Raw genomic sequence first — 17,323 nt, 5'->3', positions numbered from 1 at the left:
AACTTAAACGGGGGCAATCAGGTGTTGGGGTAAAGGCTGAGCTGCTGTCACCATGGCCCCTTTAGTGAGCAAAGGAGTTGGCCCTATCCCTAGATGGGAGGGAGGGAGGGAGGGACTCCAGAGTGGTGGTGGTCACGTGGTCTGTAGAGGATGTGGCCCCGCAAGGTATAAGGGAGGCAGTGTCAGGAGCCAAGAGACTTGATGAAGAGTTTATGGATGCAGTTTTCTGAAGCTGTGTGTCTGTGTGTGTCTGTGGGGGTGGGGGGTGGACGTAGGACTTGGGTCAGTCCAGGTAGAGCCTGGACATCTCTGTTAACTTCAGTCTGGGCTGGAAGGCCCCTCGCTAGCCCTGCAGCTGGGATGTGGCTGTGTGCCTGGCAGGTGGGTGGCCGTGTCTAGGAGCATGTTGTGTGTGACATGCCACCCTATTACTGACCAGACATCACGGCTAGGACCTTTCACCAAGTTCGCGTTCCTCCCGTCTGGCTCCCAGGGCTTCACTGCTCACTGAAGAGGGCCAGGCCAGCCCGGCTCTCCCCTCTGCCCTTGCCTCAGTCTAGCCCCTGTGTCTGAGCGTGAGAGGTGTCGGAAGGAGCTGCCATGGTGCGTGGCTATTTTTAGTGACCCTGCTATCTTTAGTTAATGTTGTCAGACCAGGCCTGACAAGGCCAGCAGCCACCACGATGTAGGAGCTTTGACCCCTGTGAAGACAGCCTCTTTGGAGACTTGCTGTTTGGAGATTCCTTTTAAGTAGCTCATAACAATGATTAAGTGAATGCCTACATATAATAGCAAGTTAAGCTCGCAGCCAGGGCTTACACAGGGGGAAGGGCGTGACGTATGGGGAGCTGCTTCAGTGGCAGGGCACACACAGTGGGCTGCCTCGGACCTTGGATCCCCCACCTAGGAGGGGGTGGGTCATGGGACGGGGCTGGGGGCAGGGGGACGTCCAGTGGGCATGTGGCTGGGGTTATATAGGTGTTCGTGTTGGGGTCTGAAGAGCTGGGTCACGTGTGGTGCACGGGTGCTGCTCTGCCCTGGTTGGACCAGGCAGGTTCACACCATGGATTTGTAGACCACCTGTACAACTTAACTTTCACATGCTTGGGGAGGGTTTCTACCAAACTGCCAAATGCAGGTTAGTCATGTCCCTTGGTTTGTTTGTACAGATCTCAATAGCCATTCCCACTTACTGTGCTTCACCTTGTGTTTTACTCAGTTCCCAGGCACAGGGGTTTCTTTTGACGGAAGGTGTCGGGCGGTGTCAGGTTGATGGATGAGGAAGCCCAGAGCAGGCTCTGAATCTGGGGTCCCTGGCACCTGGAAGCAGTACGCCTTTTGTGTGCCTTTTCATCAGAGGCTTTATCTTAAACAGATTTTATTGCTAAGTAACAGTAAGGGCTGTAGAGCCAAGCCAAGCTGGGTTGCAGACATGTGGTAGCCGTCCAGCCATCCATCCATCCTGGGTGCTCGGAGCCCGTGGCTCCTGCCAGTCTGCTGTGGGTTTGGGGCCGGGCAGTTGAACAGAATCTACTGACCGGCTCTCTGTCTTTTCTCTCTCTTTTTGGCAAGTGTAAGTGGGAACTTGTGTCTGTTCATCTGATCATCGCCCGTGGATGGCCAGGCGGGGACAGGGAGGGAAGGGGCACAGCTCTCCTGAGAGTCTTGCCTGCCATCATGTCGTGTAAGATCGGGCGGGCCTGGAGTGCAGCTGGGAAGGAAGATGGCCGTCGGTAGGGGCTGGGAGGCTGGGGAGAGGCACCTTGCACCAAGAGTGAAGAGATGCCTTGTGCATGGAAGAAGTGAAGGAAGCAGATGAGCACTGGTGTGAGGGATTACGGGCCCCGGGGGCAGTGGTGGGGTGACCTCCAGGAGGGCGACCCCGGGGCAGGCCAGGTCCCGTAGGGAGGGTGAGGCGTGTCTTCTCAGAAGTGCCAGGGACGCAGCAGGAGTCACCCCGTATCCTCTTGTGGAGGGGAAGGATGTGGTTTTTTCAGTGGGCAGCAGATTCAGACAACAAATTCTGAGCTCTTGCTGAGCAGAAAAAAAGCTAACACAAAAACGTAAGGATTAGTAGGGAATTAAAGGAAGGGCCTTCCCACCTCCCTGTCTGTCCTCTCTCGCCCGCCTCCTCAAGTTGCTAGCCGTCTTTGGGCGGAGCCTGGAAATGAACATTCCTGGGACACATCCACTAGACACTGAAAAGTGTCAAGTTCTAGTCTTGCTAGCATTGAACCTTGATATTTACACATGCATTTTTTTGTGTGGTGGGGGGGGCGCCTGGGCACTGTCCTTGACATTTTTTGCTCTGCCACTTGAGCCACAGCGCCATTTCTGGCTTTTTCTGTATATGTGGTACCGAAGAATTGAACCCAGGGCTTCATGCATGCTAGGCGAGCACTCTACCACTAGGCCAACTCCTGGCCCTGCACATACATTTTATGTGGCAAATATTGATTTGCATTCCGCTTCTTCAGCTGAGCCTTGTCTTTCTGACTGGCTCTTTAACAATATGAAAAACATTTTTAAGTTGGCGCGGTGGCTCACGCCTGTCATCCTAGCTACTCAGGAGGCTGAGATCTGAGCATCCTGGTTCAGAGCCAGCCCAGGCACTCAAGATTGTGAGACTCCTATCTCTAGTTAACCACTAGAAAACCGGAAGTGGCGCAGGCTCAGGGGGTGGGGCGTTAGCCGTGAGCTGAAGAGCTCAGAGACAGCGCCCAGGCCCAGAGCTCAGGCCCACGTCCGGGGGAAAGATATCAACACCACTTTAACAGGCCCCTCCTTGGGTTGTACCCAGCCTTCGGCATCATCGGCGTATAGCCAAGGTACAAACCAGGTGTTGTCTCTGCAGACCTGACGGGAGCACGGCCTGGGATGGACCTGGTGTGGAGGGTGGGCACTGCTGGTCCCAGCGCCCACGGTCTGTGGTGGTTCCCACCCTTCGGCTGCCCCGCTACTCCTCACCCAGCTCACGGGCCTGTGGTGCAGCCCTGTGACCAGCCCGTGAATCTCGGGGTCGCGGGGCTGTGTGGTGGTGTGTACCGCTCTGACTCCGAAGCGCAGACATGGCGCGCAGAGGCAGGAAGCCGTTCACCCGCCTGTCTCGGGTGAGCCAACGGCGGGGCCTCTCCACCCCCCTGAGCCCTTCCCTGCCCCTTGTTCTACCTCCTGAGCCCTTAGGAAGGTGGCCTCTGCTCCCAGCCAGCGCCCTGGGCCTCCCCCACCTCTGCTGGGAGAGCCCTGGTCCAGTCCCCCTCCCAGCCTGCACTGCATTCACGTCGTCTAGCTTCAGGAACTCAGGGCCTGTCCCCCAGCCTTGCGAAAGTGGTGCCAGGCGAGCCAATGGCGCACGGGTCCCCTGTGCGGTCATCTCCATCTGATTGGAGTCTGTCAGAGCTGAGTCCCAGGGCCGCAGACTCCAGTCCAGCTTCGGTGGGGGAGTGGTCAGCCTCATCATGAGCCTCGCCTGGTTCTCCTTCACCCTCGTGTTTCCAGGCAGCCGAGGAAGGCCAGGCAGCAGGGCTCGTGGCTTGAGAGCCTCCTCTGCCCCGCAGCCCTGTTTGCTTTCCAGCTGGTTCTTGAGGCCTGTCTGTGAGTGGTCCGGGTCGTCTCGGCCCCACAGTGTGTCTGGTCCATGGGCTGCTTCTCCTCTCTCGTTTCTCCCCGTCTTGCCTGCAGTGTGTCTGGTTGTCGCCTCCCTGTCATCTGCAGTGTGTCACTTGTGGCTGCTTCTTCCTCTCTAATCTATGGTGCCAGTTCTGGCTGTTGCTCCTTCTCCCTCTCATCTGCAGCGTGTGGAGTTGCTGTCCTTCTCCGTCCCTCCTCCCCCGTCTCTGCTTGTTGCTGCTTCTCCCTGTCTCATTGACCACTCTCGCTGCCCTAGTGGGCTTGCCGTGGGGCCATGCACTGCTCCATTTGGGGGACAGTGCCACCTTGGAGAAGAGGCAAGAGGGCAGAAGGGTGCTGGTGGCCAGAAGGAGGCGAGCTGCTGTGCGGCCCCTGGGACGTGGTGACACTGCCTGGGTGTGGTGGCCTGCACCACAGTCTCTGGCTGGTTTGGGCACACACGGGCTGCTCTGTTCTTCGCCCCTCCGCCGCCCTTGGCTCCTCCCTTTGTCCATTGGTATTCCTCTGAGAGTGTTTGTGTGACACAGTTAGGATTAGAAACGGCTTAGAGAATGTGAAGGCAGCAGTGGAATTTCTAAGTGAACTTCAAACACTGGAAGAAACATTTTGCTAGGTTTTCATGGTGAGTCACAAGCTTCAGGAGAACTCGGAGGAGCCATGACCCCAGCTCAGACCAGGCAGACCGTTTACCTGGGAATAAGAGCAACTCGGCAGCTCATGAAGCAAGAACGCAGGTTACTTCATTAATGGATGGTTGGGAAACAGCCCCTGCCCCCCGAACTTCCTGTTCTGAAGTGGGGGGGGCTTTGATCCCCAGCTGAAAGCCCCTCGGGCAGTATTGTCTCATGGATGTGGATTTTAGGGATGTTCCCTTAGGGTTTGCGGACACTGACATACCACTCAGGAGGGGCAGGGCAGAGGTGGCCATGTCACCTGTCAGGGTCCAGCCAGGGCCAGCTTAGCACGGCTTCCAGAGTGGTGGCTCCCCTTGGTAAGCTGTGTGCTCATTTGTCAGCCCCCAGATACTCTGCAGCCTCCTGCCAGCCTCCTGGGTGCCCACCTCCCACCTGACATCATTCATCAAGTGAGCTCAGGGCCTGGGGCGGGTCCTGGGGAGCTGTGCGCTGGGGATGTTGCGTCACTTGGTGATGCATGACTGTGGGTGGCACTGGTTCTCTGAACTCAGAAGGAAGTTGTGGGGAGGCCCAGCCGGGGGCGTGGGGCCCCAGAGTTCTGTGATTCTGGACAGTCTGCAGGTTGTACCTGAAGTCTTCTCACGATTCTTTTTTTTTTTTTCTGTTGGTTGTGGGACTTGAACTCTGGGTCTGGGCGCTGTCTCTGAGCTCTTCATCTCAAAGCTACCACCGTGCCCCTGAGCCACAACCCCACTAACTGTGTTCTAGTGGTTAATGGGAGATGAGTCTCATGTTGTTTAGTGCCCAGGCTGGCTTTGAACCACGATCCTCAAATCTCAGCCTCCTGAGTAGCTAGGATTACAGGCGTGAGCCACTGCACCTAGGTGATTCTTAATAGCTGGCGTACGAAAACACATGTGAATGATTCTGGCATTTGAAGCGATAAGCCTTCCTTACTCCTTATTAACAGACAAGTCTAGGGTCTCTGGGAGGCTAAGATTGGGAGGGTCACCTTCCAGAACACAAGTCTACACACCGACTGGTCTCAGTGGAAGTAGCTGGATGTGGTGGTGGTACCTGTCATTCCAGCCTTGACCGGAAGCCAAGCGTCGGTGGATGGAGCTCAAGGTACAGGCCTAGGGAAGAAGCAATCTCCTGCCTCAAAATAACCCATGCAAGAAGTGGCTGGAGGTGTGGCACAGACGGAGAGCTGTGTGATGCGGGAATGCAAGCCCCAGTGCTGCTCAAACAGAATGGCTGTGTCTGCTGCCCTCAGAGTCCACCCCGTTCCCGTTCCCAGCATCCTCCAGCTGGAGGCCACGCAGACACTTCTGTCCCCGCAAGTGTTGGTCTCAATTCGCTTCCTTCTGTGGAGGTACAGAGAGGTCTGTAGTGGCTGAGAATCCCTGCCGTGCTCTGGGTCTTCCTGGCACGGTCCTAGGAGAAGGGGTTCATCTGTGAGCCCCCTGTACCACTGGTCGCCCAGTGAGCCTCTCAGTCTCAGGGCTGGACTTGAGTGTGTGTGCAGGTGAGGGGATGCTTCCTTCTGTAGACGTGAAGTTGTGTGGAGGGAGAGAGGAAGCAGTTAGTGTGCCTCTGTAGTCCCTGCAGACTGGGATGAAGGGTCAGTTCTGTCTTTGTTGTCCTTTTAAAGGCAGGAAAAGATAGGCTGTCAGATGCAAAGAGATCCGTACATAGGCCATGCCAGAACTTGCTGTCAGAACTGCAGAGCTCTGGATTCTAGGGGTTGGGGGCTGCAGTAGGTCGCTGGGACCCAGCCTGAGGGAGTCCTGTGCCTTTGCTGGGGTGTCACCAGAGGCTGGCCTGACCTTCCAGGCTTTTGTTTTCTGCCCGACCTCGGCACTGGCTTCCGGCCATCCCCGCTCTCAGCACTGGCTGTGGTTTCTCCCTTTCCCCTGAACACTGCGGTCTGTTTCCCATCCATCTTGCATTTTTGTAGCCTGTTCTGACCCTCGTTCTGCTTCCCCGGATGGCGTTGGTCCTGCTGCTGTTTCCACAGCTCCCCCCACACGAGGCTGGTCCTCTGGCTGCAGTGCTGTGCCGAGCCTGAGCTTCACCGTTCCTCTGGGTGGTCAAGAGCCGCCGAGGCTCTGCCCAGCTCTGCCAGTTAGCCTACCCCTGCTGGAGTCGGAGACAGGAAGTCAGGAATCCCCACCCATCACAGACACCTAATTCCTAAGCCCACAGCCAGCTGAACTGTGATTTCTGGCGGTTCTGTGTATGTCATTACCCAATTTGTCAGTGTTTTCCCTAAACAGTGTGCTGTAATTACTGACTCAGAGCTTTGCATTCGCCGTCATTAGATATATATTCAATATTTTGCAAAGAAGCCTACAGTGCAGTTGGAAGGTATGTAATTTCAGCTTTTTAAAAGCCCACATGTAGACTCAAATGTTTTTGTTTGTGAATTTAGATACATTTCCTTGGTTTTCTGGCTCCTTGGTCTTCAGAAGGGGAGACTCAGTAGTGGGTGATGAATGTAGAAGTGGCCTGGTTTCCTCACCTGTCCCTGGTGACAGTTTCAGGCAGTGGCTTGGAGAATCCAGCCTGGTCTGGCTTTTTGGTGTGGGACATTTGCCCTGCACTGGGCTGGGCCTAAGGCGCAGGGCGGGGGAGGCCCAGGGACTTTGTTCAGCATTGGCCGAGACGGGACAGAGCAGGCTCAGAAGGCTGCACTCTCGTCTTTAATCACGGGAGCTTCACGGCCTACACCTCAGCAAGACTGCGCTGCCATCTGATGCTTGTGAATTTGAACGTCGTCCCAGGAGTCCCTGATCTGTAACCGAGGCTCAGTGACACACTTGTTCTGTCCCCGCAGGGTAATTCGGTTAGTGGGTTTCGCTTGTTTCAGCTGAAATTTAAAACTTCCATAGGCGACTAGCATGGGCGCTGAGATTGGTTTCCAGCCCCTCGTTTAAAGCTTGCTTGTCCTTTGTCCTTGGTTCTAAGCCACTCTGCCAGCCGAGGTGTGGACGGCCAGGCCCGCTGTCTTGGTTTTGGAATCATCTTGCATCTTCCAGTGCGCATCTCCGGTTGGCTTCATTCGGGAGCGGCTGGACAGCACAGCCTTCTCTGTCTGCGGCCTCGCTTTACCCTGTCTTCTTCCCTCCCAGCAGACACTAGAATGGTTTTATCCATTCTGAACTACTTTATGAAGCCAGCTTTAGAAGCATTGTTTTCCCTAAAGCTTGAGGGAATCCCACAGTATGTTAACAACTGTGCTTTGTTTTGCTGGAGGAGATGAGAAGAAAAAGGAAGCTTAGAAGGTAGAGGATAGCAGGGCAGAGCCAAGGGCCTACCCAGACCTGCTCTGACAGAGGAGAATAGTGGCTGTGTTCAGAATCCCCACCGGAGGGGACAGGGCTTGTTGAGGGGGACCTGTGTGTCCTAAGAGCCGCAGGTCTTAAGGGTACATCTCAGGAGCCAGGCGCCTGTGACTCATCTCTGTAACACTACCAGGATGCTGAGAGCTGAAGACCACAGTTCAAGTCCAGCTTGGACAAGAAAGTCCGTGAGACTCTTATCTCCTGTTAATCACCAGAAAACTGGAAGCTGCACTGTGGCTCAAATGGTAGCGTTAGTGAAAAACGTTCAGGGACAGTGCCCAAGCCCCAGGATCAGAGTCACGCATGCGCACTACAGAAACACACACAAAGAATACAGCTGGGGATTTTGAGGTATTTATATAATCTAACATTTTCTAACATAACCTGTCATTTGTAGAATAGAGCTACTATCAGAGTGACAGCTGTCACTGCTTGCTTAGCTGAGGAGGGAGGGGGGGCTCAGCAGCCAGGGCCTGGCGGTTGCCATGCTGTGGGCTGCTCTCTGGTGTTGGGTGGGTAGACATCACTGCGGTTAACTGACCCTTCTCCTGTACTGTCCACATCCCCTTCTTGACTCCGGGTCCAGAGAGGGAGACAGCGGCAGTCCCTCCTGGCCCCCGCCTGTCCCCTCCTGTAGCTTTAGCTCTGCATTAATGACTTCGGAGAACCTGACTCCCGTCTGTTGAGGGAGGATGGCCGTCTAGTGCCCTGATGCCAGCTGGTACCCCTGCAGCCAGCGCATCCCTCTGAGCAGGCGGTGGTCACTGCGTCACTTTGCCTGGTGCAGGACACTGCTGGACAAGCCTGGTGGATCTGAGGTTCATGTAGGGAGTTTGAGGTCTGCCCTCACTGACAGCTTTCCAGGAGCAGTGTGGACGCATTACCTGGCCTTGTCTGGCCTCGAGTGCCCTGCACATTGGGGGAAAGCTTTGTTTTCCCACCCCAGGCTGCATGCTTGGCACAGGGGGGCCAGGCCAGCTCTGCTCGGGTCAGGTGCCGCTCATCTCCATGCTCAGTGGTGACAGGGTCCGCAACTCTGCGTCTGGAGGTCAAAGCCCTGTGTGAAGAACAGGCCCCAGACGTTTTACTTTGTTTTCTAATAAGTGACTCTTACTCTGTTGTGGTTCCAAGAGCTTCCTTTTCAAAGCGGTTGGCTCCTGTGTTTCCTTCTTCTCTGTCCCCAAAGTTAGCACTGTGGAGCCTGTGGCTTAGGGCGGGCCATGCGGAGAGCTGACTTCCTGATTCCTGCCCCCCCCCCCCCGTGACATCTTTGAGACGTGAGGGGTGTGTTGGAAATGAGAACATGGATAATAATCTCTGGGGCCAACAGAGCCCCCAGCCCCTTCCAGAGGCGCTAGGTGAGGCTGGACCTTAGGTCTTCACCTTACGTAGGTAAAGTCACCCTCTCCAACAACGACCAGCAGACTCCCAGAGGTCATTGTCAGCCAAGGCTTTCTCCCCAGGCCCTGTCTGCTCCATTAGCAGAAACACAACACGGCATAGTGGAAGCCAGACAGGCGTTGGAGTCCGGCACTGCAGGCCCAGTATCCCCACATCCATGCATAGGTCCTGCATCTTGGATTTTGTTGTTGTTATTATTGGTGCTTGAGCTCTGGGCCTGGGTGCTGTCCCTGAGCTCTTCAGCTCCAGGCTACCGCCCTGCCCCTTGAGCCACAGCCCCACTTCCCGTTTCCTAGTGGTTAATTGGAGATGAGGGTCTCACGGGTTTCAGTACCCGGGCTGACTTTGAACCTTGATCCTCAGATCTCAGCCTCCTGCGTAGCTAGGATAACAGGTGTGAGCCACCACGCCCCAGTTTGCCTCTTGGTTTTCAAAGATGTTTCTTGCCTCAGGCCTTAGTGGAAAGGTTTAAAGACCTTGATTTCTGGGTAGGTCTATGTTGTTGTGCCTGCCTCTTCTGTCCAAGCCTTTTCCTTCCTTCCGCTCAGTTGCTGTCAGACTAGTGGAGCAGCATTCCAATATAGTGTGCCATGGCCTAGACCTGTGTGGGAGGCTTTCTGTCACTGCTGCCATGGCCTGGACCTGTGTGGTAAGGCAAGCCTCCATGTCTGCATCACTGGCCAGCAACACACCTGTCACAAGAGAGAGAGAGACAGAGAGAGAGAGAGAGACAGAGAGAGAGACAGAGACACAGAGAGAGAGAGAGAGAGAGAGAGAGAGAGAGAGAGAGAGAGAGAGAGGGGGAGGGAGGGAGAGGGTGGGTGTGTGTCCATCCTTCGGTTGGCACTGTGGGAGATGTGGCTTGGAGTAGGGGTCTCAGATCCGAACGTTTGGCACCTGTGCTCTGGAGGAACATGCCCGATTAGCACAGGGCACTCACCTTGGGCCCTGTGCACGTCCATTCTTGCCCCTCTGAACATCCTGGGTGGGCCCTGAACGTGCAGTGTGCTCAAGCAGGTCACTCAGAGCCCATCGGCCAGACTGTGATTGGTGGAAAAGCACGTCGCTAGTGTTCAGTATCTCCACTGTACTACCTGTGTTCACCCAGGCTCACCCCATCCCAGAAAGACTGAAGAACACGTGCCCATGGCCGTCTCAGGTGGTCGCTGCAGGCAGGGGTCAGGACTGCGAATACGTGGTCCCGCGGTGCTTGCACAGTGCTGTGGGTCTTCTCGGGGCGAGGCTGTGTGGCTGAGGGGCCATCTCTTCTCTGGAGCCACTCAAGTTTGGCGGCCAGTCTGCCCAGCCGCCTGACCTGGTGCTCCCGTAACGTTCCTTACGTTCCTTGAGCTTGGGACCTCGGTCCAGGAGAGCTATGTCGGACTGGAGGACGAGATACTTTGTATTCATAATTTCCCCGAAGTAAGAGCTGGAGGGGTGGCTTGCGGTGCTTCCCACATCCTGCCCTCCGTCAGAACCTGCAGGTCGTCTGAGGGAGTCCAGGTGCTGGGAAGGTGTGGGCTGTGAGTGGCCTCGGGGGGAGTGGGTGATGGTGTCTGTGCCCCCACAGCAGACCCGTCTGAGCAGATCTGAGGTGTCCAGGACAATGGCCGGCCCTCCCCTCGGGAGCAGCTGCTGCAGCTTCTCTTTACTCGCTGTTCGTGGCTCACTCGTGCTCAGCAGGCGCTGTCCATTTGAGCCAGACCCTCAGACCATTTTGTTCTGGTTAACTCTGAGATTGGTCTTGGTTTTTCCCCAGGCCAGCCTAGAACTCGATCTCTTATTTATGCTTTTTGCCATGGCTGAAATGACGGGCCTAAGCCACCACAACTAACTAGCCTTTGTGCTGAACCAGGGCCTCAGGGACTTTCTGCCTGGATTGGCCTGAAACCATGACCTTCTCTAGCTCAGCCTCCCGAGCAGCTGCACCACAGCTATGAGTGACTGCATTCTAATGCTCTGCATTTTCTTTTGCCAGTCCTGGGCCTTGAACTCAGGGCCTGGGCACTGTCCTTGGGCTTCCTCGGGGCTAGCCCTACCACTTGAGCCACAAGTGGCCCTTTCTGTGTGTGGTACGGAGGAATGGAACCCAAGGCTTCATGCATGCTAGGCACATGCATGCTAGACACACCCCCAGCCCTACGTGGCATGTTTAAAAAGAGGGAGGTGGCAAATACTGTGGGCTGTCCACTGTCTTTTTAAAAGTATACTTTGAAATCACTCCGAGGAAACTATCTGATACAAATGTGGCAAAGGTTGTGAACGTTTGTGAAGTCTTAGTGGCTCTTTGTAAACTCCAGTTTTCTATGTGAGTTGTTTCATATGCTCTCCTTCGATCTGAGTGGAAGAACTTAAACTGTGGCTCGTCCTTAGTGGACAGGGACAGAGGCCAGACCTCAAGGGATGACAGGATTTCACCCACAGCCCCGCCTGCACTGGGCAGAAGATGGCCCAGCCAGGCCCAGCTAGGGACGGTCAGTGGTCTTCCCAGCCCACCGGGGGCCTTCCTGCACTAAAGTTCTGCCCGTGGGCTGGACTGGCCAGCTGCTCCCTCCCCCATCTGCCCCCCCAAGTCTGCTCAGATGTTGCAGAGGCCCTGAGTGCACAGGGCAGAGCCTGACTCCCTGGTGCTGTCATGAGGCTCACGGGTCTTCTCCCTGTGCGTTTCGTCTGCCAGATCACTGATCTTGGTGCGGGGAAGAATTAGTCATTGTGGGCAGGGTCACATGGCTGGCCCAGACTGGCACTGTCACCACGGGAAAAGCATGTCTGTGTGCTGGTAGAGGCTGGCCTTGGAGCCCGCTGCCCACCTGTCCTGTGCAGCGGTTTGTGACGAAGCCGTGCCTCGGGGGGTCTGCGGGCTGGCGTTTGTCCCTGTGGGGAGAAATCACTCCGAGTTCTGTTTAAAGAGGGAAGCTCCTTCACGTGATTGAGAGACCTGTCGCAGCTCCTTGCCCAGCGGTTAGGAGAGCAGGGGTGAATCTTCACCTTGCTGCTTCCACAGCCCCATCTTGCTCAGAGTTGCCTTCCTTGGGCACCACCCCAGCAGTGGTGTTTACCTGAACCCTCTGTCCTGTGTGGGGTGCCAAAAGTCCTGTGGGCATCCAGTCTCCTGAGCGTGCTTCCAGGGTGGGCTTTCCTGCCGTCCTGCCTCTCCCCTCCCTGCCCCACCTGTCCCCTCCCTGCCCTCTCTGCTCCTCACCCTGCCTGCTTCTGTGCTCACCCTTTGGCCCAGCCCAGCCCCTCTCCCTGAGCTCCAGACAGTTCTGGTGCTGCCCTGGGCTGAGCTCTGATGCTTGCAGGAAGAAAGGGGGGTGGGGAGCTTCACAATTCATGGGATGCAGCTCTCTCCACCCGCCCCTCTCTTTCCCAGGGGATGCAGCTTCTCCTTTGGGCCTCTTCTTCCCTCCTGCACCCTCTGCAGTCTTGTGTGGGAGCCTTGGGAGTGGGCTGTGCTGGTGCACGGCGGCCTCTCCCTCTCCTTTCGCTCTGTTCACGAGCAGTGGGTAGCACCCCTCTTCTCCGTGTGTATGGTGTGGCGGGACTCAGAAGGTGTGACGGTCCACTTGGAACCTGGAAGTTCCTGCAAGCTCCAGCCTTGTACGCAGTTCCACGGTGGGGTAAAGGACCTTGTCAAGACTCGTATCGATCGCATTGTGGCCAGTGAGGGGCCTCATTTTTTTTAAAGTGAAGTAATTTCCATCACACGTTCCGGAACTGATGGGAAAAGAACTGTTTTGGGGGCCCAGGGGCCTTTTGTCTGCTGTGATTCCCCTCCCCAGAGAGCTTTCTCCCTGGTTTCTAGAACTTTCTTGGAAGCCTGCAAAGGGGGTGTAGTTCACATAGCTCCAGACAGCTGTGGCTCTGAGGCCAGGCGGTACAGGTGCACCAGAGGCAGGCAGAAAGGCCAGGGGATTTGTGTGTGCCAGGGGTGGGCAGAAGGCAGCAGATCCTGAGGTGTCCTTGCAGTTACAGTGCCCGTGGAAGCCTGCTGTGACCCCAAAGGAGGAAGAAAGCATAGAACAATTTCCCTGTGTGCAGGCAGATTGTAGTACGCCTTCACTTAGCAAGAACGTGCCATGTGTTTATTAGGTACAGCTTAAAACTGTGAGCATCGTCCTTTCCAAGCATGTGGGACCACGTTCACAGAGCTACAGCAGCCCCTGCATCCCCCCTCCAGTCCACTCCACCAGCCCTCCACCCCTCCAGCCCACTCCACCAGCCCTCCTCACCTCCAGTCCACTCCACCAGCCCTCCCCCCTCCAGCCCACTCCACCAGCCCTCCACCCCTCCAGCCCACTCCACCAGCCCTCCTCACCTCCAGCCCACTCCACCAGCCCTCCACCCCTCCAGCCCACTCCACCAGCCCTCCTCACCTCCAGTCCACTCCACCAGCCCTCCACCCCTCCAGTCCACTCACTCTACCAGCCCTCCAGCCCACTCCACCAGCCCTCCTCACCTCCAGTCCACTCCACCAGCCCTCCACCCCTCCAGTCCACTCCACCAGCCCTCCTCACCTCCAGTCCACTCCACCAGCCCTCCCCCATCCAGCCCACTCACTCCACCAGCCCTCCTCACCTCCAGTCCACTCCACCAGCCCTCCTCACCTCCAGCCCACTCCACCAGCCCTCCACCCCTCCAGTCCACTCACTCTACAAGCCCTCCTCACCTCCAGTCCACTCCACCAGCCCTCCACCCCTCCAGCCCACTCACTCCACCAGCCTTCCTCACCTCCAGCCCACTCCACCAGCCCTCCTCACCTCCAGCCCACTCCACCAGCCCTCCTCACCTCCAGCCCACTCCACCAGCCCTCCTCACCTCCAGTCCACTCCACCAGCCCTCCACCCCTCCAGTCCACTCACTCTACCAGCCCTCCACCCCTCCAGCCCACTCCACCAGCCCTCCTCACCTCCAGTCCACTCCACCAGCCCTCCACCCCTCCAGCCCACTCACTCCACCAGCCTTCCTCACCTCCAGCCCACTCCACCAGCCCTCCTCACCTCCAGCCCACTCCACCAGCCCTCCTCACCTCCAGCCCACTCCACCAGCCCTCCACCCCCTCCATTCCACTCCACCAGTCCTCCTCACCCTCTAGTCCACTCCACCAGCCCCTCCACCCCCCTACCTTCCTCTACCCCCCTCTTTTTTCCACCCTTCTCACCTTCCTCCAGTCCACTTTCTCCACAAGCCCCTCCACCCCCCTCCAGCTCCACCAGCACCATCTCCTCCTCACACTGCAGCCTCTCGTATGATCCTGAGGCTCTAACTCCAGGCCTGAGTGCTGTCTGAGGATAGTGCTTGACCAGCTGAGTCACAGCTCCACTTCTGGCTTTTGGTTCACTGGAGATAAGCGTTTCACAGACGTTTCTGCTCAGGATGGCTTCAAACTATGACCCTCGGGCCTCAGCCTCCTGAGTGGCGGGGTTGCAGAGTGACCCCTGGTGCCCGTGGGCCTGGCACTCTTCGCAGACGTGTGTTGGGCTGGCTGTGCTGACACCGCATGGAGAGGCCTGGGGGGCTCTGCGTGCTGACACCAGGCTCCACCTCTCCGTGGCTCTGGGGGAGTTGCACGGGGCATGTGGACTCGTTTCCCCGAGCCACCCCTGTCCGGGTCTCCTCGTGTGACCCTCCTCTCTTACTGTGGCCATTCCCCCGGATTGTGTCCCTGGGACTGGGGGTGGGGCTCACACGGGGTTCAGGCTGAGCGGCAGTGAAGTGTAGGCGCTGGACGCGTGAAGTCCACCTCTGACCACTGCATGTCGCCCTGATGGGACATCACAGCAGCACTGAGGGACTTGCCACGTAGGCCAGCGGCAGGGTGGGGACAAGTAGGTGTAGTCGTGGCCCTGGTGACGGGAGATACTGGACGCACAGCAAAGCCACGACAGCACTGGCAGGACGGGGAGCCCAGGGATCAGCCTGCCAGGCCTGTGCTGCCAGAGCCTGCCCTTGGCCGTCCTGAGCCCACACATTCGCAGGGACACGCTCACCCCAGTGTGCCCAGTGGGGGACTGCCTGTGACCTCCTGCCGCGTCCGTGTCCTGCGCGCACCCCCGGCTCTGTTTCGAGCCCAGGTGGCGAGCACCGTGGATCAGGCACTGCGCCTTCTCACAACTGGCACAACCCCAGGGTTGTCACTGCGTGGACAGGAAGAGCCGGGCCCCCTCCAGGAGGCTGCTCCCCTCCCCGTCCATTGGTGGGCAGCTCAACGCAGCTTTCTTGTGCAGGGTTCACCTCGCATCTGCTGTACATCTGGTTTTTGTTTTGTGGTTGAGACAAGCCCAGTTGCGTGCAGGTCTCTCGCAGAAGTCAGTCCCGTGTTTCTTACTTGCAGTGGCGTGAAGTTGTCATGCATGGGTTGTTTGATAATGAGCATCTGTTTGACAGTGTTAAGGACACAGTGTGAATAAACTAGCCCTGCTAGCAGTCGCCTGTGGGGCCTGCTCCCCTCGCCAGGCACCTCCTGAAGCACGTGGCTGCCGGAAGTCCAGCCATTGCCTGCTGACTAAGAGGAAAGGTTGCTGGGAGGGAACAGTCTTAGCCCGGTTCTTGCAAGTTCTAGTTTCTCTTTTGCATGGCATTTGACACCTCTTCCCGGATCACCTCGTCTTTTCTGGAAGCCCCAGGCTTTGCTGTGGCATGCATTTCAAATCCATCCACTCGGCTGTGTGCAACATCCAGCTTTCGTAAGGCCTGGGCCTCTCGCCGGCACAGATGGACACTCCTGCTACCTGCTGTCCACTTGGGCAGGGGCCGAGAAACCAAGCATTTGGCAGTTGTGCGCTCAGGCTAGTGGAGAGTTTCCAGAGCAGCCATGGCTGTCCACATCCACAGGCCGCACCTTGTTTTAACCCCTGGTACTGCGTGGGGGCTGGGCGAGGACTTGCACCGGAGCTCCCAGGCTCATCCTGCCCTGCTCTTCCTCCACAGTGTGCAGGAGAAGAGAACTGGGTGGACAGCCGGACCATCTACGTGGGACACAAGGAGCCCCCTCCAGGTGCCGAGGCCTACATTCCACAGAGGTACCCCGACAACCGAATCGTCTCCTCGAAGGTACTCTTGTCCCCTGTCCTGCAGGGTCCTTGCCCCTCGGGCTGTGGCATATTCTGAGCAGCCAGAGTTCTCAGGGCTTCTAATTGCCGCTCCATTCTCACAAGGGCTCACGGGGTGTCATCTCTACCTACTCAGGACTCCACGGGGCCTCATCTTCTCTGTCCACTCCTCATCTTCTCTACCTACTCCTCATCTTCTCTATCCACTCCTCATCCTCTCTGTCCACTCCTCATCTTCTCTATCTACTCCTCATCTTCTCTATCCACTCCTCATCTTCTCTATCCACTCCTCATCTTCTCTGTCCACTCCTCATCTTCTCTATCCACTCCTCATCTTCTCTATCCACTCCCCATCTTCTCTATCTACTCCTCATCTTCTCTATCTACTCCTCATCTTCTCTATCCACTCCTCATCTTCTCTACCTACTCCTCATCTTCTCTATCCACTCCTCATCTTCTCTATCTACTCCTCATCTTCTCTATCCACTCCTCATCCTTTCTGTCCACTCCTCATCTTCTCTATCCACTCCTCATCTTCTCTATCCACTCCTCATCTTCTCTATTCATTCCTCATATTCTCTATCTACTCCTCATCTTCTCTGTCCACTCCTCATCTTCTCTATCCACTCCTCATCTTCTCTATCCACTCCTCATCCTCTCTGTCCACTTCTCATCTTCTCTATCTACTCCTCATCTTCTCTATCTACTCCTCATCTTCTCTATCCACTCCTCATCTTCTCTACATACTCCTCATCTTCTCTATCCACTCCTCATCTTCTCTATCCACTCCTCATCTTCTCTGTCCACTCCTCATCTTCTCTATCCACTCCTCATCTTCTCTGTCTACTCCTCATCTTCTCTATCCACTCCTCATCTTCTCTACATACTCCTCATCTTCTCTATCCACTCCTCATCTTCTCTATCCACTCCTCATCTTCTCTGTCCACTCCTCATCTTCTCTATCCACTCCTCATCTTCTCTATCTACTCATCTTCTCTATCCACTCCTCATCTTCTCTGTCCACTCCTCATCTTCTCTATCCACTCCTCATCTTCTCTATCCACTCCTCATCTTCTCTATCCACTCCTCATCTTCTCTGTTCACTCCTCATCTTCTCCACCTACTCCTCATCTTCTCCACCCACTCCTCATGTCTCTGTCCACTGCTCATCTTCTCTATCCACTCCTCATCTTCTTTATCTACTCCTTATCTTCTCTATCCACTCCTCATCCTTTCTGTTCACTCCTCATCCTCTCTG

At 56.3% G+C, this 17,323-nt stretch overlaps 1 protein-coding gene across 4 annotated transcripts in view; it reads left to right on the top strand.

The window, feature by feature from the left end:
• The window catches only part of Atp11a (ATPase phospholipid transporting 11A), a 74,277-nt gene that overhangs the window by 12,118 nt on the left and 44,836 nt on the right, over positions 1-17,323 (top strand). For all 4 annotated transcript variants that reach the window (XM_090341868.1, XM_090341865.1, XM_090341866.1 and 1 more), the window contains exon 2: positions 15,944-16,066. In XM_090341868.1, the coding sequence (XP_090197994.1) occupies positions 15,944-16,066 (123 nt within the window). The remainder of the gene's footprint in view (positions 1-15,943; positions 16,067-17,323) is intronic.

The sequence above is a fragment of the Megascapheus bottae genome, chromosome 11 (genome assembly GCF_031878675.1).
Source record: "Megascapheus bottae isolate mThoBot1 chromosome 11, mThoBot2.hap1, whole genome shotgun sequence".
NCBI classification, from domain to species: Eukaryota; Metazoa; Chordata; class Mammalia; order Rodentia; family Geomyidae; genus Megascapheus; species Megascapheus bottae.
Note: the sequence above shows the minus strand (reverse complement) of the source record. Positions and strands in the feature narration are given on the sequence as shown.